This window comes from Artemia franciscana, chromosome 12 (genome assembly GCF_032884065.1).
Source record: "Artemia franciscana chromosome 12, ASM3288406v1, whole genome shotgun sequence".
In the NCBI taxonomy this organism is placed as follows: Eukaryota; Metazoa; Arthropoda; class Branchiopoda; order Anostraca; family Artemiidae; genus Artemia; species Artemia franciscana.
The window spans coordinates 35,887,732-35,911,093 of record NC_088874.1 but is presented as its reverse complement, the minus strand read 5'-3'; the positions used below and the strand labels follow the sequence as shown (position 1 = coordinate 35,911,093).

General features: G+C 37.1%; 1 protein-coding gene across 5 annotated transcripts in view; it reads left to right on the top strand.

The window, feature by feature from the left end:
* LOC136034048 (myosin-IIIb-like) overlaps nucleotides 1–23,362 on the top strand; it is a 165,464-nt gene that overhangs the window by 13,063 nt on the left and 129,039 nt on the right. For 4 of the 5 annotated variants that reach the window (XM_065715140.1, XM_065715139.1, XM_065715138.1 and 1 more), the window contains exon 3: nucleotides 3,656–4,029. In XM_065715140.1, coding sequence (XP_065571212.1) covers nucleotides 4,025–4,029 — 5 coding nt within the window. In that variant the 5' untranslated portion in view covers nucleotides 3,656–4,024. Of the gene's footprint in view, nucleotides 1–3,655; nucleotides 4,030–15,827; nucleotides 15,930–23,362 lie in introns of all 5 variants that reach the window. The other variant, XM_065715136.1, reaches the window with a different exon arrangement.

Sequence of the window (23,362 nt, the reverse complement as noted above, 5' to 3'; positions counted from 1 at the left end):
AGGTTGTGGTTGTTGATCTAGACTCTTGTGGAGGACTCTGCAGCTTCCCAGTTGTAAAGGAACTCCTGGCAGAGCCATTCCCTATCAAGGTGGGACTTGAATGTGTTGGTTAAAGTTGCAGAAACTGTTTCCTCAGACAAATGATTCCACAGATTGATGACTCTTTGGCTGAAGAAATGACTTTTATGTCTACTCTTCGAGTACTGCAATGGGACCTTCATTGAATGTCCTCTAATTCCAGAATGGAAGGGCTGTAAAGAGACCAGTAAGGGTGTTTTTAGGAAGGGTTAAAATCATATCACCCCTTTTCCCTCGGTATGTCAGTGTTGGCAGCTTCAAACGACGTAGTCTTTTTTCGTATGGAAGTTTATTCATGCTGCTAACCATCTTAGTGGCACGACGCTGGATATCCTCAAGCAACTTTGTATCTTTTTTGAAAAAGGGGACTGCCAATGACATTCCGACCTCTAGACGTGGTTGTACAAGCGCCTTATATAACTTCATAAAAACTCTTGGGTGTCGGCTGGAGATGGATTATTATTCACATTTTAATTCCCATGAGATGGTTTTTTTTATTCAATACTCAGTACAGTTGCTCATGCTAAGCTGAATATATCTAGTTTATACAGAGTAACCAGTTTTATAACAGATCTATTGATGGAAAAAACAACAGGCAAATCAAACAGTTCATGGTAATGAACTGTAGTAAGGAGCAACCCGGCTCAATAGTAACCAAAACTAAAAAAATGGAATTTTGATACCAATAGCTTCTAGAAAAGAATCACATTTTAATGCTGATTTTAAATATATAAGTTTCATCAAGTTTAGTCTTACCCATCAAAAGTTACGAGCCTGAGAAAATTTGTGTTATTTTAGAAAATAGGAGGAAACACCCCTTAAAAGACATAGAATCTTAACGAAAATCACACCATCAGATTCAGCGTATCAGAGAACCCTACTGTAGAAGTTTCAATCTCCTATCTACAAAAATGTGGAAATTTGTATTTTTTGCCAGAAGGCAGATCACAGATGCGTGTTTATTTGTTTGTTTCTTTGTTTTTCCCAGGGGTAATCGTGTCAACCCAGTTGTCCTAGAATGTTGCGGGAGGGCTCATTCTAACGGAAATGAAAATTTCTAGTGCCCTATTTAAGTGACCAAAAAATTGGAGGGCACCTAGGCCCCCTCCCACGGTAATTATTTTTCCAAAGTCAACGGATCAAAACTTTGAGATAGCCATTTTATTCAGCTTAGTCGAAAAACCTTATAACTATGTCTTTCGGGACGACTTACTCCCCCACAGTCCCCGTGGAAGGGGCTACAAGTTACAAACTTTGACTGGTGCTTACATACAGTAATGGTTATTGGGAAGTGTACAGGCGTTTTCAGGAGGACTTTTTGGTTGGGGGAGGGGTTGAGAAGAGGGGAATATGCTGGGGGAACTTTCCATCGAGGAATTTGTCATGGGGGAAGAAAATTTCCATGAAGGGAGCGCAGGATTTACTAGCATTACTTAAAAAAACAATGAAAAAATAAATATAATTTTTTTTTCAGCTGGAAGTAAGGAGCAGCATTAAAATTTAACGAACAGAAATTATTACCCATATGAGGGGCTCACCTCCTCCTAATACCTCGCTCTTTACGCTAAAGTTTTTTTAGTAATTTCAACTATTTATTCTACGGCTTTTGTAATTCAGGGGTCATTCTTAATGAATTGGGACAAAATTTAAGCTTTAGTGTAAAGAGCGAGGTACTGACGAGGGGGCGAACCCCCTCATATATGTAATAAAAACATGAGTTCTTTACGTAAGCTAATTTATAAGTTAAATATATCTTTTAATAATAAAAAGATTCGTAAAAAATTAAAAGTTCTAGTTGCCTTTTTGATTAACCGAAAATATGAGGGCAACTAGGCTTCCTCCCCCGCTCTTTTTTTCTCAAAATCATTCGATCAAAATTATGAGAAAGTCATATGGCAAAAAAAAATAAGTATATATGCAAATTTTGTCTTAATTATTCCTCTGCGGAGAGCCAAAATCAAAACATGCATTGGTTCAAAAACGTTCAGAAATTAATTAAAAAAAAAACAAAGTTTTTTTTTAACTGAAAGTAAGGAGCGATATTAAAACTTGAACAGAAATTACTTCGTATATGATAGGGGCTGCTTCCTCATCAACGCCCCGCTCTTTACGCTAAAGTTTTTTACTGTTTTAAAAAGAAAAGTTGAGAGAAAGAGTCAAACTTTAGTGTCAAGAGCGGGATGTTGATGAGGAAGCAGCCCCTTTCATATACGAAGTAATTTCTGTTCGTTTTAAGTTTTAATGTCGCTCCTTACTTTCAGTTAAAAAAACTTTTTTTTTATTTAATATATTATTGGGGCTATATATGTGTCCATCAAGAGAAGGAGCATTGTCAGGGTAGCAACTATAATGCTGAAAAAGAAGATATAACAATAAATCTGGTGATGCCATTTTATTCTGTGTGTTTTGTAAATATATAGAGCGAGATAACCTCCAACAGGTACGACTCTAGTTTGGCATTTGTGAAGGGACACACATGCACGGAAAGGTGTAGCATAAATGGCAGACAGTAACAACGGCAATGCTACACCTTTCCGTGCATGTGTGTCCCTTCACAAATGCCAAACTAGAGTCGTACCTGTTGGAGGTTCTCGCTGGGGGGACCTAGCCAAACCGTTTTGCATCAAGTATATCTAATTACAAAAGAATTTCACACCTGATCAACATCAAATGTTATTTAAAAATCGTTTATGATTTTTGATAATCATATATGATTTATGATTTTTGAAAAATCATTTATGAATTGAAACATGCTGTATATTATAAGTACGGGTTTTTTGTGTAGTTTTTTTTTGTTTTGTATAAGCCTATATGCCAAGGCTATATATGGAACCATCAAGGCAAGGGGTTGTATTTGGAAGTAACGTAACTATAATATTTAGAAAGAACATAAAAAGGCATAAAGTAGTGTTTTCACTTTGTCTCTACATAATTAATGAAATCCTCTAGAGATCTACCTATCTTCTTGCTGCTGTGAATTGTTTGTATTAGTACTAAATTAGTGTATTTTTTTCTTCTTGTATTAAAACATATTCCTTCTGATCCAAATGCAGAGTTTCAAACCATATGGTGGTCTTTTTACCAAATAAATTTTTCTTTTTAAATCTTGAGAATTTTATAGTTAAGAATTTAGCAGAGGTATTACTATTAATTAAGTGTAAAAAACAAGTTTTTTTTTAACTGAAAGTAAGGAGTAACATTAAAACTTAAAACGAACAGAAATAATTCCGTATATGAAAGGGTCTGTCCCCTCCTCAAAGCCCCACTCTTTATGCTAAAGTTTTTTATTGTTTTAAAAAGTATAGCTGTGAGAAAGAGTCAAACTTTAGCGTAAAGAGCGGGGCGTTAGTTGACCATGTTATCATTGTTAGTTGAGGACATTTTTACTTTTATAATTCTTATTCATAAGTAAAATATTATAAGTTATTAATGAGCAATATACAAGTTAGAAGTGCAATTTTCAAGTTTATTTATAAGTGTTTCTATTGATGCAGCAAAATAAGCATTTCCTGGATAGCAAATTCATTTGTGTGAATGAAGTTTCTTGTTTAATATTCTTGAAAGTTTTCTCTTGCAGATGTCAAAAGCGGAAATTCATGTTGGAAAAAAAAAAGGTTTCCAAAGACGCACAACATATCAACATACCATATATTGCTCTATTGGAGACAGATTTGTGCGAGACAGATTTGTGCTCCCAAATCTTCTGTGCATTATAGAGAATTGTGGGTGACATATGTGAACTGGCCCCTCAGGGTATTGCATGGTCAATTGGTGGTCAGTTGAATGAAACCATTGATGGCTTTAGAGGATTAAATAATTTCCCTTGAATGATTGGAGCTATTGAAAGTCCACATATTGAGATTCTTGCACCAAAAGTCTATCCTCAATCATATTCAAAGAAGGAGAATTTTCATCCTATCCAGATGCAAGGAATATGCGATTTTAGATGAGGTAATTGCTGTTATATTAATATTTTTTAATGTCTAATGTCATATTTTATGAAAAGATTTAAAAATACCCTTCTGGTGTCTTTGTCTGTATTATGGATATTTCAATCTAGTTTTTAATATTTTACTGTTATTGACAATATTGTGTGTCGTTTTTGCTGAAAATTGATGTTTTAAAATTAAATCACTTAGTCTATGAGTAAATAAGGGTGATGAGGAGATGTTAGGTAACGAGGAAATCGGTCAAGTGAATAGTTAGATTAAAATTCTTCACTGAGCAATCATATTCAAAGAGAAAGAATTTTCATCCTATCCAGGTGCAAGGAATATGCGATTTTATTTGAGGTACTTGTTGTTATATTAATATTTCTTAATGTTTAAGTACTTAGATTTAAAGATTTAAAATTACCCTTTTGGTGTCTTTGTCTGCATTATGAATGATTCAGTCTATTTTTGATGGCACTTAGTATTAACCAAGTGACATATAGCAATCACAAATTCTGTTGGTCTGTCTGTCTGTCTGTCGGTCCCGGTTTTGCTACTTTAGGCACTTCCAGGTAAGCTAGGACGATTAAATTTGGCAGGCGTATCAGGGACCGGACCAGATTAAATTAGAAATAGTATTTTTCCCGATTTGACCATCTGGGGGGGGGAGTGGAGGGGCCCGTTAATTAAGAAAAAACAGAAAAAATGAAGTATTTTTAACTTATGAACGGTTGATCAGATCTTAATGAAATTTGATATTTGAAAGGATATCGTGTCTCAGAGCTGTTATTTTAAATCACGACCGGATCTGGTGACATTGGGGGTAGTTGGGAGGGGGAAACCTAAAATCTTGGAAACACTTAGAGTGGAGGGATCGGGAAAAAACTTGGTCGGAAGAATAAGCACAAGTCCTAGATACATGATTAATATAACCGGAACGGATCCGCTCTCTTTGGGGTAGTTGGGGGGGGGGTTTAATTCTGAAAAATTAGAAAAAATGAGGTATTTTTAACTTACGAACGGGTGATCGGATCTCAATGAAATTTGATATTTAAAAGGATATCGTGTCTCAAAGCTCTTATTTTAAATCCCGACCGGATCTGGTGACATTGGGGGGAGTTTGGGAGGGGGAACCTAAAATCATGGAAAACGCTTAGATTGGAGGGATCGGGATGAAACTTGGTGGGAAAAATAACCAGAAGTCTTAGATACGTGATTTAAATAATTGGAACGGATCCGCTCTATTGGAGGGGGGGGGGGTTAATTCTGAAAAATTAGAAAAATGACGTATTTTTAACTTACGAAGGAGTGATCGGATCTTCATGAAACTTCATATTTAGAAGGACTTAGTAACTCAGATCTCTTTTTTTAAGTCTCAACCGGATCCAGCGTCATTGGGGGGCAGTTGGGGGGGGGACTGGAAATCTTAGAAAATACTTAAAGCGGAGAGATCAGGATGAAACTGGATGGGAAGAATAGAAACCTGTCTAAGATACTTGACTGACATAACCGGACCGGATCTGCTCTCTTTGGTGGAGGGTGGGGGGGGATTTTGGAAAAATGAGGTATTTGTAACTTACGAAAGGTTGGCCAGATCTTAATGAAATTTGATATTTAGAAGGATCTTGTGCTTTAAAGCTCTAATTTTATATTCCGACCAGATCCTGTGACATTGGGGGAGTTGGAAGGGGAAACCAGAATTCTTGGAAAACGTCAAAATTGGGGTGTTTTTATCTTACGAATAGGTGATCGGATCTTGATGAAATTTGATATTTAGAAGGAATTCATGTCTCAGAGCTCTTATCTCAAATCCCGACCAGATCTTTTGACATTGGGGGGAGTTGGACGGGGAAATCTTGGAAAACACTTGGTGTGGAGCAATCGGGATGAGCCTTGGTGGATAAATGTCCTTGATACGTGATTGACGTAACCGTACTGGACTCGCTCTCTTTGGGGGAGTTGGGGGGAGGGGTTCAGTGATTTGGCGAGTTTGGTGCTTCTGGACGTGCTTGGACGATGAAAATTGGTAGGTGCGTCAGGGAGCTGCACAAATTGACTTGATAAAGTCGTTTTCCCAGATTCGACCACCTGGGGGGCTAAAGGGAGAGGAAAAATAAGAAAAAATGAAGTATTTATAACTTACGAGTGGTGATCGGATATTAATGAATTTAGATATTTAGAAGGACATTGTGACTCAGAGCTCTTATTTTAAATCCTGACCGGCATTAAGCCTCTGATTTTCCTTTTAAATCAATTCAATGATTCCTAGAATTTTGTTAGAGCTCATACCATATGAGCTCTTGGCTCTTAGCTCTTCTTGCCTCGTTACAAGTGCCATATGAGCTCTTGGCTCTTGTTTTAATAGTTTACTGTTATTGACAATATTCTATGTTTATTTTTTTAAAGTCCAATTTGATAATTGCTGTGGTCGTTTTCGCTGTTCTATCAAAATCCCATCCTTTTTCTTACTAATAAGTCGTTCGTTGTAAAATCACGGTTTTACTCTGCGCTTTTAAGCCATTCTTTGAAATGTCGTTCTTAGTGCTTAGTTCGTCGTTCTTTAAAATGATGAATTGAGCATCATACTCCATTTCACTAGGCTACTTTTGTTTTACTTTTGAGCGCCAAGTTTTAAATTGAAAACCATGCAAGAACCAACTACCAGTTCATTGATCTCTTTTACTTCATAGATTTTTGTGGATGGGAGTTTATTGTCAGAGTCCTTTCCTCCTCTAGCAACTCTAATACGTGTCTAGCTACACCCAGAAGTATCCTTTCCATTTTCGTTGTGGTTGAAATTCTATCTGGCTAAGGTTTGTAAAGGGTTCTTTCAGTTAAAATGACGTTTTTAGAGCAGCGAAATAAAACGCAATATAAGAGTGAAATGGGGTACACCTTAGTAGAACTAAGAATTACAGACTGTGAAAACAAACGCAGGTAACCCTATTGTAGAACCGCGGGTTGATCGCCTGCTTGGCAAAATATTGCTCATGGAACGATTTCTGCTGCAGTAAGGCTGGACAACAGTCTTTTGCCTTGTCCATTTTTCTTTCTCTCTCTCTCTGTGTAAAAAATAATAAACATATTAATAAACAAAAATTGCCGTAATAAAATACAACTAAAAAGTTGTTCCTATGTCCAAACTCTTCCATCCCATGAAATGTTAGTATGACTTGTAAAAGCATAACAAAGATGTATATAAACACATTTTTGATGCATTCTCAATTTGCTTTTTTTTTGTAAAAAAAAAAAAAAAAAGGCCAGCTTTTATACAAACAAAATCCATGGCGGAAATAAATTATTTACTGACACTGAAGGGGCAACATTCTGAATAGAAGGCTTTAGGCTACACAGCTTGCAGTTGATCTCTTTTGGCAATGCCTCTTATTATATTCTTCGTTAAGGAACTAATATTCAGTCAGCCTTTTAAATTCAGTGGTTTTCAGTTCAGTTGAGTTATCTGATAGATTAAAATCAATATCAATATTAGTGATTGACTGGTGATATGTTTTTGGAATTATTCTTTCAGGGTGTAAGATAATAATTTTTTTTTTGTGCAGAAAAAGGGCCGTATTGCCTAACAACCTTCATTTCGGGGATGAACAAAGTTTCAAAGCTACTAGTAGCAGAATTTGACAGAATTTCGAAAGCTGCAGGTACTTTAGCAGTACGACTTGTGTTTTGACATCTTTTCTTTGAGGAAATATATATATTTTGATATATATATATATATATATATATATATATTTGAGGAATTTTAATAATTTCTGCTTTAATAATTTTAATAATTTCTTAATAATTTTAATAATTTCTTAATAATTTTAATAATTTAAGGAATGTATTTGTATATGTAAAAATGGTATTTTCAAATAAATTCTGCCAAGAAATTTGAAAACTGCCAAGTAGCATTGCTACTTTGCTACCCCCCTTTTCCATGATGGATTCCTTTTTTGGTGAAAGCTTCTTATGAGGTCCTTTATAGAAGTATGAATGGGGTATTGAACCTCCGTTTTTTGTGGGGAACATGGTTGGTTACCCCCCCCTTTCCACGATGGATTCCTTTTTTGGTGAAAGCTTCTCATGAGGTCCTTTGTATAAATATGAATGGGGTATTGAACCTCCGTTTTTTGTGGGGAACATGGTTGGTTACCCCCCTCCCCTTTCCATGATGGATTCCTTTTTTGGTGAAAGCTTCTTATGAGGTCCTTTATATAAATATGAATGGGGTATTGAACCTCCGTTTTTTGTGGGGAACATGGTTGGTTACCCCCCCCCCCCCTCTTTCCATGATGGATTCCTTTTTTGGTGAAAGCTTCTTATGAGGTCTTTTATATAAATATGAGTGGGGTATTGAACCTCCGTTTTTTGTGGGGAACATGGTTGGTTACCCCCCCCCCCCTTACACGATGGATTCCTTTTTTGGTGAAAGCTTCTTATGAGGTTCTTTATATAAATATGAATGGGGTATGAACCTCCGTTTCTTGTGGGGAACATGGTTGGTTACCCCCCCCCTTTCCACGATGGATTCCTTTTTTGGTGAAAGCTTCTTATGAGGTTCTTTATATAAATATGAATGGGGTACTGAACCTCCGTTTCTTGTGGGGAACATGGTTGGTTACCCCCCTTCCTTCCACGATGGATTCCTTTTTTGGTGAAAGCTTCTTGTGAGGTCCTTTATATAAATATGAATGGGGTATTGAACCTTCCGTTTTTTGTGGGGAACATGGTTGGTTACCCCCCTTTTCCATGATGGATTCCTTTTTTGGTGAAAGCTTCTTATGAGGTCCTTTATATAAATATGAATGGGGTATTGAACCTCCGTTTCTTGTGGGGAACATGGTTGGTTACCCCCCCCCCTTTCCACGATGGATTTTTTTAGTGAAAGCTTCTTATGAGGTCCTTTATATAAATATGAATGGGGTATTGAACCTCCGTTTTTTGTGGGGAACATGGTTGGTTACCCCCCCCCTTTCCACGATGGATTCCTTTTTTGGTGAAAGCTTCTTATGAGGTCCTTTATATAAATATGAATGGGGTATTGAACCTCCGTTTTTTGTGGGGAACAGGGTTGGTTACCCCCCCTTTCCACGATGGATTCCTTTTTTGGTGAAAGCTTCTTATGAGGTCCTTTATATAAATATGAATGGGGTATTGAACCTTCCGTTTTTTGTGGGGAACATGGTTGGTTACCCCCCTTTTCCATGATGGATTCCTTTTTTGGTGAAAGCTTCTTATGAGGTCCTTTATATAAATATGAATGGGGTATTGAACCTCCGTTTCTTGTGGGAAAATGGTTGGTTACCCCCCCCCCTTTCCACGATGGATTTTTTTTGATGAAAGCTTCTTATGAGGTCCTTTATATAAGTATGAATGGGGTATTGAACCTCCGTTTCTTGTGGGGAACATGGTTGGTTACCCCCCCCCCTTTCCACGATGGATTCCTTTTTTGGTGAAAGCTTCTTATGAGGTCCTTTATATAAATATGAATGGGGTATTGAACCTCCGTTTCTTGTGGGGAACATGGTTGGTTACCCCCTCCCCCCTTTCCACGATAGATTTTTTTTTGGTGAAAGCTTCTTATGAGGTCCTTTATATAAATATGAATGGGGTATTGAACCTCCGTTTCTTGTGGGAAAATGGTTGGTTACCCCCCCCCCTTTCCACGATGGATTTTTTTTTATGAAAGCTTCTTATGACGTCCTTTATATAAGTATGAATGGGGTATTAAACCTTCGTTTCTTGTGGGGAACATGGTTGGTTACCCCCCCCCCCTTTCCACGATGGATTCCTTTTTTGGTGAAAGCTTCTTATGAGGTCCTTTATATAAATATGAATGGGGTATTGAATCTCCGTTTCTTGTGGGGAACATGGTTGGTTACCCTCCCCCCTTTCCACGATGGATTTTTTTTTTGGTGAAAGCTTCTTATGAGGTCCTTTATATAAATATGAATGGGGTATTGAACCTCCGTTTCTTGTGGGGAACATGGTTGGTTACCCCCCCCCCCCATTTCCACGATGAATTCCTTTTTTGGTGAAAACTTCTTATGAGGTCCTTTATATAAATATGAATGGGGTATTGAACCTCCGTTTCTTGTGGGGAACATGGTTGGTTACCCCCCCCCCCCTTTCCACGATAGATTTTTTTTTTGGTGAAAGCTTTTTATGAGGTCCTTTATATAAATATGAATGGGGTATTGAACCTCCGTTTCTTGTGGGAAAATGGTTGGTTACCCCCCCCCCCTTTCCACGATGGATTTTTTTTTATGAAAGCTTCTTATGACGTCCTTTATATAAGTATGAATGGGGTATTAAACCTTCGTTTCTTGTGGGGAACATGGTTGGTTACCCCCCCCCCCCTTTCCACGATGGATTCCTTTTTTGGTGAAAGCTTCTTATGAGGTCCTTTATATAAATATGAATGGGGTATTGAATCTCCGTTTCTTGTGGGGAACATGGTTGGTTACCCCCCCTTTCCACGATGGATTTTTTTTTTGGTGAAAGCTTCTTATGAGGTCCTTTATATAAATATGAATGGGGTATTGAACCTCCGTTTCTTGTGGGGAACATGGTTGGTTACTCCCCCCCCCCATTTCCACGATGAATTCCTTTTTTGGTGGAAACTTCTTATGAGGTCCTTTATATAAATATGAATGGGGTATTGAACCTCCGTTTCTTGTGAGGAACATGGTTGGAATATGTGTTCAAAATGTCTTTTGAAGAATTGACCTGTAGAATAAGTTAACGAAACTGTGTCTAAGGAAAGTAAAGAATAATGATAAAGCATAAATAAATTACTTACTTACTTACTTACTTAAGTCCCGTCCATCCTCGCGGGACGTTTTGGGGCCACTTCTTTTGACAGGGCATGAACTAGGGCTCGGTACGTAGTTCTATCGTGTGCAGTTCGAGTCAACTCTACGTTGCGCTTTCGGTCAAAGTTTTCAATCCACCTCTTGCGAGGTCTTCCTCGTGGTCGAGATCCGTCTATGGTTCCTTCGAGGGAGATTTTTGGTAGACGGTCGTGGTCCATTCTCTTGACATGCCCGAGCCATCGCAGTTGTTGTCGTTTGATTTTATTTAGGATTGTGTCGGGGGACTTCAGCCGTCTTCGCACCTCCTCATTGGTCACATGTTCAGTGTAGAAATAAATTACTGCAGAACATAAACTAAAAGTAATGCCTTGTATTGCGCAGCAGATCCACGTTACATACGATGAAAGTCTACATCATAATGAGTCAAACTTAATAACAATACAATACAATGATACAATTATTATCTGATTTAGTTGTCAATAGTATCTGAGATACAATAATATCGTATCTCAGACCATACCTCTATTGGGTTGATGTTTGAGCTACCAGCTACTTTAAAGTAAAAATAAATGTCTAGTTTTTCTAAGTTTAAATTTTTGGGCACAGAAGGGGGGGTTGGGGATAGTGCGCTTTAGTTGAGCTATAATAATGAATTGTGCTTACCTATGGTTTTAGTTTAAACTTGTAGAGTAAAGTTTGTTAGTAGAGAATATAGAGTAGAGTAAAGTATTGAGTAAATAGATTAAAGTTTTACGTTTTTTAGGGTTAGCAACTGGGTCTTCGATGATTTTTGAAAGTTTTTTCTGCCAAGTTTTTACCAAAATTAGGAGGTCCCGACAGTTTATATCCCAATTGTCCAAATGGGTGCAAATGAAACAGTTTTAGTTTTATGAAACATTGCTTTGTCACCCCTTAAAAATAGTGTCTGTTTGAATTTCTTTGTCTTGCTTTGTGTATTTACTTAGTGCAAAGTAAATGCTAGAATGTTGGCTACTAACTCCCAGCCGGGCTTTTATGAATCGAGAAGAGAAATTTACTTGTTTTTAAAATAAAAATTATTTAAATCCCTTTCAAAGATAATATCCAAGATTTGACATCTATCTTATGAAACGAGTAAGGAATAGTTGTGCAAGTTAATTTTTTTATTTATGAAAACTGGCTTTATTTTGTTATTAAAAAAAAATAAGTTTTTTAACTGCAAGTAAGGAGCGACATTAAAACTTAAAACGAACAGAAATTACTCCGTATATTAAAGGGGTTGTTCCCTTCTCAACTCCCCGCTCTTTACGCTAAAGTTCGACACATTGTTACAACTCTACTTTTTAACACAATAAAACAAAAACTTTATTTTAAAGAGCGAGGTGTAGAGCCCTTAAATATATAGAGTAATTTCTGTTCGTTTTAAGCTTTAATGTCGCTCCTTACTTGCAGTTAAAAAAACTTGTTTTTGTTTATTTAATTTCTGAACGTTTTTGAATTAATGCATGTTTTGATTTTGCCTCACCGAACATGAATAATTAATACGAAATTTACATATTGTTTTTTTTTTGCTAAATGGCTTTCTCATAGTTTTGATTGGACAATTTTGATAAAAAGCGGTGGGAAAGGAGGCCTAGTTGCCCTCCAATTTTGGTTACTTAAAAATGCAACCATATTTTTTTTTCGAAAGTTTTGGTTAGTAATAAACATGCGTACCTTACGAATTAACTTACGTAACAAACTTCTATATTGGTGTATTTTTATTACGTATATGAGGAGGTTCGCCCCCTCGTCAATACCTCGCTCTTTACACTAAAGCTTAAATTGTGTCCCAAATCCTTAAGAATAACCCCTGAATCACAAAGACCGTTGAATAAATAGTACAAATTACTAAAAATACTTAAGCGTCAAGAGCAAGCTATTGTGGAGGAGACAAATCCCCTTATATACGTAATATCTTATGTTCGTTTTAAGTTTTAATGATGCTCATTACTTCAAGTTGAAAAAAATCATTTATTTTCTCATTGTTTTTTTTTTTTAAATAATGCTAGAAAATCCTGCGTCCCCTTCATGGAAATTCTCTTCCTTCGTGATAAATTTCTCCATGGAAAGATCCTCCCACGTAACCCCTCCCCCCAACCCACCCCAATCCCAACGCGAAAAAGTCCCCCCTGAAAACGTCTGTACACTTCATAATAACCTTTGCTATATGTGAACCATGGTCAAAGTTTGTAACTTGCAGCCCCTCCCCCGGGATGTGTGGAGGATTAAGTCGTCCCCAAAGACATAGTTATTAAGTTTCCGACTAAGCTAAACAGAATGTCTATCTCAAAATTTTGATCCGGTGACTTTGGGAAAAAAAGTGTTCGTTGGAGGGGGCCTAGGTGCCCTCCAATTTTTTGATCAGTTAAAAATGGCACTAGAACTTTTGATTTCCGTTAGAATGAGCCCTCTTGCGAAGTTCTAGGACCACTAGGTCAATACGATCACCCGTGGAAAAAAAAACAACAAACAAACAAATAAACACGCATCCGTGATCTGACTTCTGGCAAAAAATACAAAATTCCACATTTTTGTAGATAGGAGCTTGAAACTTATAGAGTAGGGTTCTCTGATACGCTGAATCTGATGGTGTGATTTTCGTTAAGATTCTATGACTTTTAGGGGGTGTCTCCCTTATTTTTTAAAATAAGGCAAATTTTCTCAGGCTCGTAACTTTTGATAGATACAACTAAACTTGATGAAACTTATATATTTAAATATTGGTGTAACTATTGGTATCAAAATTCCGTTTTTTAGAGTTTCGGTTACTATTGAGCCGGGTCGCTCCTTACTACAGTTCGTTACCATGAACTGTTTGATTTTTTTCTATATAGCCTATAGCGCACTATGTCTGTTTGAATTTCTTTGTCTTGCTTTGGATATGTACTTATTGCAAAGTAAATGTTAGAATGTTGGCTACTAATCCCAGCCGGGCTGATATGAATCGAGAATAGAAATTTAATTATTTTCAAAATAAAAATTATTTAAATCCCTTTCAAAGATAATATCCAAGATTTGACATCTATCTTTTGAAACGAGTAAGGAATTGTTGTGCAAGTTAATTTTTTTATTTATGAAAACTGGCTTTATTTATTTTTTTTTGGATTTATTTGTTTTTTTAAATATATATTTCTATATATATATATATCTTAAGAAACGAGTAAGGAATAGTTGTGCAAGTTAATTATTTATTTCTGAAAATTGGCTTTATTCTGTTTTTTTTTCTATATATTTCTGTTTTTTGAGAAAATCGCCACACTGTGATTTTCTAATTGAAAAACGGTCTAGAAAGGTCAATACTCTGGGAAAATTCCTTGAGTGCTTCAGTTTAAATTTTTTTTGTGCAAATGAAAACTTTCTAATTTGAACGTTCTTTACGTATCTATAAGCTCAAGCTATTTTAATAAAGCTGGCGCTTATGACCACAGTTTAATGTTACGATTATAGGCTCTTCCAGTTACAGTTAGAAGATAATTCTGTCAAATATACCAACAAAAAGCAACAGAGTCTGTGATAAGTTCATGAAATTTCGTTCGACATATTGAAAATTCTGCAGGGTAAGGCATTAGTTTTGATAAAAATGTGAAATTAAATGGTTTCGGAAAAAGGGAAAACATCTTTTCTCACAAGAAGCTGCTTCAGTTTGAAGCATATTTTTCTTAAAAGTTTCCTATAAGGTATTAATTTAAGGAACTGAATCCAACTTACCAAGTATGTATGTATGAATTTCTTTCGGGGAGGGGGATATATCTTTTTATCTACATAATATTTTGAACAATTCCTAACGGATTTTGGGAGAGAAGCAGGCCTCTAGTCTTACCACCTGCATATGTGACTGCCACTGACCTAGCTGACCATATTCTTTACATTAAAATAATATGATGAGGGGGTTTAAATGAGTTTGAAGCTAGAAGAAAAGAGAAGTTTCCAGATTGCATGGCTCAACCACAAAAACCTCTAAGGGGATTCTTGCCGGAATTTGTTCTGTGTGTACAGAAAAAGGTTTCCCCAAAAACGTATGAGATTATTTTTGGTATAGACAGTGATACCAGTTCATAGAAACGTAGAGAAAGGGGTGGGCATCTAAATTGAATTTCAAACTCTACCAAGGGGCAATATTTTGCCTTTTTTTTTGCTAATTTCGTCAGTCGGGTATCAAAAGGTTGTATATGGGGGTATCAAAAGGTTGTATGTCCCTACGGAAAATAAAAACAAAACTCAAATAAAATCCTCAAATCTGGGTAACCTTTTTTCACCGGGGGGGATATTTTCCTGGTGGTATTTCCAACAGGGGGGGGTAATTTCAATGAGGGAAGGGGTAAAAGTCGGTCACCAATTTGGGGAATTAACGTAAAAACGCAGTAAAAACGTCATTAGATGAAAATTAATATCTGGTGGTAGATCATAAGCAACGACTCAGAAAATGATGAACATTCTTCAGATTTTAGCTTCACAGGATCTTATTTGAAAAAAAAACAAAAAAAAAAAAAAAAAAACAGAAATTACAAAAAAGCCTGGTCAACTCAAAGATTCAAAGAATTAGTGGAAATCAAGAGAGCCATTTAAATCTTATAGACTGAGAAGAAGATAAATATAAGTTAAAGGGCAGTATGAAAGTTTTTGTTGCGGTGGGGCTGTTACCGAATCAAATTTGAAGGGGGAACATAGTTTGATCAAATTTTCGCTTCACAAGATCCTATTTGAAAAATAAACCCTCAGCTATTAAAAAATATGCCGAGTCAACACAAATATTCAAAGAAATAGTCGAAATCAAGAGGACCATTTAATCTTGTAGACAGAGAACAAGATAAAAATAATTTTAAGGTCTGTATCAATATTTTTCTTTGGGGGGAATGTTGTCTAATCAGATTCCGGAGGAATTGCCATTTGTGTGTGTGTGTGGGGGGGGGGGGGGGTGAACTAGCAAAAGAACTTTTCCTCGATGGGACAGTAGAGCTAATCATTTATTACATGCATTTTTCAGATCAATTTAAGAGTCAGAGATACGTCATCCCCTGGGTGTGGCCTCGGTATTTTCGTGAAGTTTATAATGGCATAATCAACGAGCAACCAAACTTTATGCATAGTGAGTCCTCCATAATTTTTTCTTCCATAATAAAGTTGACAATTCTATTGCTAGATCTAGCCATCTACATGGCACTTCTATCTTCGTCTAGTTTTCCTTTTTTCGACCGAAGATTTAGGACTAGTTTTGATTCCTCTTTCAGAATTTTTAACTGATTTTGAGCATCATCGACTTCCTCTCATCTTCAGGATTTAGAAATTGTAGCTCTTTAGTTTTCTACTTTTGATTTTTTCGCTACTCTCTGGCTTTTTCTAAATCAGATTTTGCCTTTTCCAGATCTCCCTTAGTCTTATCATGGGTACTCATGTAAATTTCATGTTCTGATTTAACTAACTCGTATCTCTGTTCTGCCTCTTGAACATTCTTTCGAAGTTATATCAATTACAATTCAATTTTAGTTTGTCCTTTTGTATTTCTCCAGTTTCCTTTTTAAATTCTTTCATGAATCTCGTTACTTCAGCATCCAGATTCTTCCTTTCCACTTCAGCGTCGTCTTTTGTTCATTGCACTTGAGTCATTTTGGTTTCATTATTTTCCAGTATAAAAACTTTGAAACAGTTAATCCGACTTTAATGATATATAATTTTAGAAGTAAAGATCTTGTTGCAATTGAAGCAAAACCATAAATAAGTGTATCTTCTAAATAATTTGGTTCTTTTGGGAATGATTACTACGTCATCAGCTCTTTGAGTAATATTACTTTTTTTCGGCATATGGATGATTTGATATTACTGCAGTTATTTACGCAGTGCCTCATTTCTCGGACTCTCTATTTTTGTGGTTAGGCATTATACAGGATTGAGATTTTCAGTTTGGTTTTAAACTATTTTCATCTACAGAGTCATATTTTATAACTGGCCCTAGAGAGTATTAAAATTAAATAATACATTTAAATAAGAGATTTTAGCCATTATTGAGTTTTTTTTTGTGTGTGTGGGAATTGGAGTGGTTTGCTCCTGGATGAAAAGGTGGGGACTTGTAAGGATGATTTCAAGGAGGCACGCTCGTGCCTCTATAAAGAGGCGACCCACGACAATGTTAAGCGATCTTCGGTTCCAGTGGTCGCAGAGGGATGGGGAGGGATGCATTTCGTAGCCCGAGCTCCAACTAAGAAACCTGCCAAATTTCATCCCCCTCCAACTTTTCCTTCATGGGGAAAATCTGGCCGAAAGTTTCGACCCGTCAACCCCAGCCCCCCTTTAACGTTGTCCGATCGGGCTGAAATTCACAAGTTAAGGTCCCCTAGGGCCCAGGAGCTTATCCGCGAAATTTCAGCTCGATCCGATAACTCCTTCCCTGTTTTCCAGAAACCACGCATAGACACTTAAATTTCATTTTCTTTTTTTTTCCTCGACGCCTACAGGTCACAGCCGACATCGGATCTGGGTGTACGAGGACTCATTCGATGTGGAATTCTCCGAGTAATTTTCCTGGAAAGTTTCGTAGGAAAATCTTAACCCCCCGAAAGTTTCGACCCCCCAACCCACCCCCCTTTTAACGTTGTCCGATCGGGCTGAAATTCACAAGTTAAGGTCCCCTACGGCCCAGGAGCTTATCCGCGAAATTTCAGCTCGATCCGATAACTCCTTCCCTGTTTTCCAGAAACCACGCATTAGCTACCGCATTTCTCTCCATAAGAGCCCATGTTAATTTGAAATTTTTAAAAGTTATTCAGAAGTTATATTTACACACATGCAAGTGATTAGCTCAGTCGGTAGAGCGTGGGACTTTTAATCCTCGGGTCAAGGGTTCAAGTCCCTTACGGGCGGTTTTTTTTCACAACATCAAACAAATTTTGATAACACCTGGACAGCTTATCATTTGAAAAATAACAGAATATTAGCTTCTTATGAGCAAAAGAAACATTTCGGTCATTCTATCTATTTTTTTTTTCTATTTTATACAATGATTTAAAAGCGGGGGGGGGGGGGTTGGGGGGCGGCAGCCACCCAACCTCCTCTCTTAATTCCTCTACGAGGAGTACAGGAATTATTAAATTACATCCACCATGGATTGTAGAAAAACGTACAGAAATAATATGAAAAAAACTTCGTTTTCTTAAAGAGTTAAAGAGGCTGCGTCCCAAAGTCGGACCTTAAAACGTACAGGAATTAGAAGAGGCAGTAGGGGGGCTGCCGCCCCCCAAACCCCCAGCTTTTAAAGACTCTTTTGTACAGGGTTTTTTTGTGGGGGGACTTCATTGTTACTAATTACTAGTTTCGGCGCAATGGTTCTCCTGTCCTCTTGTGTTCAACATTTTTCGAAGTTATTCCATTATTCATTCATTTCAATTTTTTGTTAATTAAAAGAGGGCCTTTCCGAAGCCAAGAGCGGGGGGTTTGCAAAAAAAACAAAAAACCTGTACAAAAGAGTCTTTAAAAGCTGGGGGTTTGGGGGGCGGCAGCCCCCCAACTGCCTCTTCTAATTCCTGTACGTTTTAAGGTTCGACTTTGGGACGCAGCCTCTTTAACTCTTTAAGAAAACGAAATTTTTTTCATATTATTGTTCGTAGGGGCCATGGTTGTATCGAAAAGTATAGGGAGAGCCTAAGTGGGTAATTAGTTTTGAGGTGATAATGGTCTCAGCAGGCATTTTTGCAGAGAGGCGAGAGATTATGTATGGTATGACAGTTATAATTTTTTTTTTTAATAAACCCGAGTGAACTGAACTGAACTCGTGGGAATATATCCACGTCTGTTTGTTTATGTAAGTTTGACCTTATTTGCCTTGTTGTTTTCTCTCTCTCACTTATTTTAGACAGTTACTTTTAACTTATGCTTAGTGTAAGTTAAAATGTTACTTGAGATGATCCAATATATCTGGATTTTAAGTAAAGTATAAAAACAATTCTGTCCAACTATTTCTTTATGATAGCCTATGGAACGATAGTGTGGTTTTAGACCGCGCTATGGTGAGGAAGATAGTGTGGAAGCTGTTTGTCAGGGCGCTGAAGTTCCCAATTGCAGTCACGAACCTTAATCCCTTCAATCGTTGTTATATTGGAAGCAACAGTGATGACAGTGGTCAAATATGACTCTGAAGCATGGGCGCTCTGAAAAGCAGATGAAAATTTACTAGATGTTTTCCAGAGAAATTGCCTACGGATTGTTCTGGGTACCCGGCTGACTGACCGTATTTCAAACAATAGGCTGTACGAAAAATGTGGTTCAATCCCGCCTTCTAGGGCTATAATGAAAGAAAGGTTGAGATGGCTAGGCCACGTTCTGCGGACGGAGGATGACAGATTGCCAAGGATTGTCCTTTTTGGCCAACCAACTGGGCTACACGGAAAGCAGTTTGTCCTCGTCTTGTGTGGGAGGATTTCACAATTAAAGATTTAAAGGAAATGGGAACTTCCTGGGAGGGTGTAAAGAGGGAGGCCTTGAATAGATTAGGTTGGAGGAAGAGCGTGCGTAGCTGTGTTAGCCTCAGGCGGTTTGGTTCTGCAGCGAGTTATTAGTAGTTGTAGTAATAGTAGCAATTGGATCCGTGATTAAAGTCTTTAAAACACATCAGGCTGCCTCGGCTGGACCGGATTGATTAGCCTACTGCCACCTAATGGATTTGCAAAGAATTTCCATTACAGTCTCTAGTTTTCTGAAATTATAAGGTTTGACGATATTTTAAGCCTTTTCCCAGAAAAGATTTTAGTATCACAGCCTATGCATTTCAATGCTTGATTGAAACACCGAAATAGCTGCAAACTCATTTTAAACATTAAGTGAATCCTGCGAAACATCTGAAAGATTGTTGAACTCCTCCGTTTTGTTGGATTTGTTTCAACGAGTTCCGCCATAAGGAGCAAACGCGCATCAGCTCTACCTAAACAAAGGGAATAGGGAGTATAGACCTTAGACTCATCTAACAAACCAAAGCAAAAAGAATAGGAAAATCTATGTGTATAAATAGCTATTGGCAATACCAGACCCCCCTCACACAAAAACACACATACAAAAAAATATCGTGATACTATAAGAATATTCTGCCCCGATACATTTATGACAAACTTATTTAAACATTGAAGGCCAGGAAGAATTCGAAAAAGTTTTTGCGAAATTGCATCAGCATTGTCTTCTTCATTTGAAACAATTCATTAACATGAACCGATGGTATAATGATTGACTCTGTTTATTTTTCTAGTCCTTTAACAAAGAGGGAGAAATTGTGTTTTTTTGCAACCAAACTAGGGCCATGCGAAAAGCTGGATGTCTGGGCATAAAGAAGTTATGGGAATAAAACTTAAAAGAAACGGTAGCTTAATGTGTGGGAGTGAAGATTGAAGCTCCAAGTAGACGGATGAAAGAAAAGAGTACTTGGCTGTGTTGGCCTCCAAAGGCTTGGTACAACCGCCATGTTGTTAGTTGTGGCAATATAAATCACAGTCTGGGTATAAACCCATGCATAAACCATCTACTTGGCAGAAGCGGTGAAAAACTTGAGAGCCATGGTTATTTAGATTAGAGCCAAGATATTTAGTCTCTGTTAGCGGCAAAGCTGGCATAACGTTTTCAGAGTAGAATAAAGAGGATTGTTTTTACTTCTTGATGAAAGTCTATCATCCATCTAAGGGCAGAATTATGCTGCAGAACAGAATATACAGTCATGAAAATTTGTTCAAGAAATGCGCCACATCGGTTGTCAGGGAGGGTCGTCAGGCTACTAAACTACTAATTAGTTTCCTAATAGCGTATGAAAGTATAGCAAAGGTATATAAATTCGTAATTGCGTACGCGCGAAGGAGGAGCCAAGAAGAAATGTGCGAGACATGCTGTGTCTCTTTTAATGGGGAAGGTAGGAACGCTCATTGCTGTATAGATATCTATGCTGTGGTTTAAACAGTGTAATTAGTTGGCTTAAGAATATAAATCATTGACAATTCGTTGCATAACGGAAGCCTTATTGGTACCTGATTTTATTCTGTTATTTGTGTTGAGCTTCAGCGGTTACGAATGATCAATTCGAGTGAAAACAATTAGAAAAGAACGTGACTTTTATCTTTACACAAAAATAGAATTTCAATTCAAAAGATGATTGCTTTTCTCCACCTCTCTTTCTTGTCTCTTGACGAGCAGTTTGATGGATATCACTGTTCCAAAAAGTTCGATTATTGAGTGATTTTGCGGCGAATGTTGGTCGATGATTAGGGTTTGAATTTTCTTTTTAACTGCGAAACAAATTTATGAACAACACTTATTTTAATAAGTTGGGATACTAGTTAATGAAACTGTTTGGTAGAACAGTTCGGTAGATGTTGCTGTCCAATAAAGATAAATAGAGATAAGTATATGGTACTTGTATGATATACCCCCGACAACTCAAGTTGTTAATCCATTGACGCACCGTAAACCGGTTTCTTTCGCTAGTTTCTGTCAGCTTAGCGTGAGAAAAGACAAAAACAAATACCACAATGGACGGGAAATATATAATTTGAGCTATATATTTGCATATTAGGGGGCTGGGGTAAATTATTTGGACAGGGTAACCTCAGAAAACTATTCTTACTTCATAATATCAGAACAATTGTAGCTAACACATTTTGCACGCAGACCCGTCTTACTTGACTCTCCCTCCCCCCTAATGTCCAAATATATAGCCCAAATTTTGTTTCTGAACTATTATATTTTTATCATACTTAGGTATATCAAACAGTTCGGGGTAACAAACTGTAGTAAGGAGCGACCCGGGTCAATAGTAACAGAAACTCTAAAAAACGGAATTTTTATAACAATAGTTGCATCAAAACGAACTGCATTTTAATGCTGATTTTAAATATATAAGATTAATTAAGTTTAGACTTACCCATCGGAAGTTACGAGCCTGAGAAAATTTGCCTTATTTTAGAATATAGAGGAAACGCCTCTTAAAAGTCATAGAATTTTAACGAAAATCACACCATCAGATTCAGCGTATCAGAGAACCCTACTTGGAGAATGTGGAATTTTGCATTTTTTGCCACATGATAGATCACGGATGCGTGTTTATTTGCTTTTTTTTTGTTTTTTTTTCCTAGGGATTATCGTATCGATCCAGAGGTAGTGTGAGGAGTCATTCTAGCGGAAGTTAAAAGTTATAATGCCCTTTTTAAGTGACTAAAAAAATGGAAGGGCACCTAGGCCCCCTCCCGCGCTCATTTTTTCCCCAAAGCCATCGGATCAAAATCGTGAGATAACCTTTTTATTCAGCTTAGTCGAAAAAATCTAATAACTATGACTTTGGAAACCACTTACCTCCCCATAGTCCTCATGGGAGGGGCTGCAAGTTACAAACTTTGACCAGTGTTTACACATAGTTATGGTTATTGGGAAGTGTAAAGACACTTTCAGGGGAATTTCTTGGGTTGGGGGGAGGGGTGGAGGGTAGGGGTTTCTGCGGAGAAAACCTTCCATGGAGGAATTTGTCGTGGAGGAAGACAATTTCCATGAAGGGGGTGCAGGATTTTTTAAAGAACAATGAAAAAATTAATATGAAAAGTTTTTTCAACTGAAAGTAAGAAGCAGCATTAAAACTTAAAACGAACAGAAATTATTACGCATATTAGGGGTTCATCTCCTCCTAATGCCTCGCTCTTTACGCTAAAATAATTTTATTAATTTCAACTATTTATTCTAAGGTCTTTGTGATTCAGGGGTCATTCTTAAGGAACTGGGACACAATTTAAGCTTTAGTGTAAAGAGCGAGATATTGACGAAGGGGGAACCCCCTGATATACGTAATAAAAACATACGAATATAGAAGTTCGTTACGTAAGTCAAGTCGTAAGTTACGTGCATTTTTACTAATAAAAGCGTTCGTAAAAAATTAGAAGTTCTAGTTGCCTTTTAAATAACCAAAACATTGGAGGGTAACTAGGCCTATCCCCAGCTCCTTTTTTCTCAAAATCTTCCGATCAAAACTATGAGAAAGCCATTTAGCCATAAAAATAAATTAATATGCAAATTTCATTTGAATTATTCATGTGCGGAGAGCCAAAATCAAAACATGCATTAATTCGAAAATGTTCAGAAGCTAAATAAAAAAAAAAGTTTTTTAACTGAAAGTAAGGAGCGATATTAGAACTTAAAAGGAACAGAAATTACTCCGTATGTGAAAGAGGCTGTTCCCCCCTCAACGCCCCACTCTTTACGCTAAAGTTTTTTACTGTTTTAAAAAGTAGAGTCGAGAGAAAGAGTCAAACTTTAGCGGAAAGAGCTGGGCGTTAAGGAGGGAACAGCCTCTTTCATATACGGAGTAATTTCTGTTCGTTTTAAGTTTTAATATTGTTCCTTACTTTCAGCTAAAAAAAACTAATTTTTTTATCTAATTTTAATAGGATTAACCTAACTTCACTTCTTGAGTCGGGTGTATATGATACAAGTACCAAATGTATTTCAAAAGCCCTGGGGCCCAGAGCCGTTCCTGGGGTTGGTGGTGCCCACGGCAAATTTAATTACAGC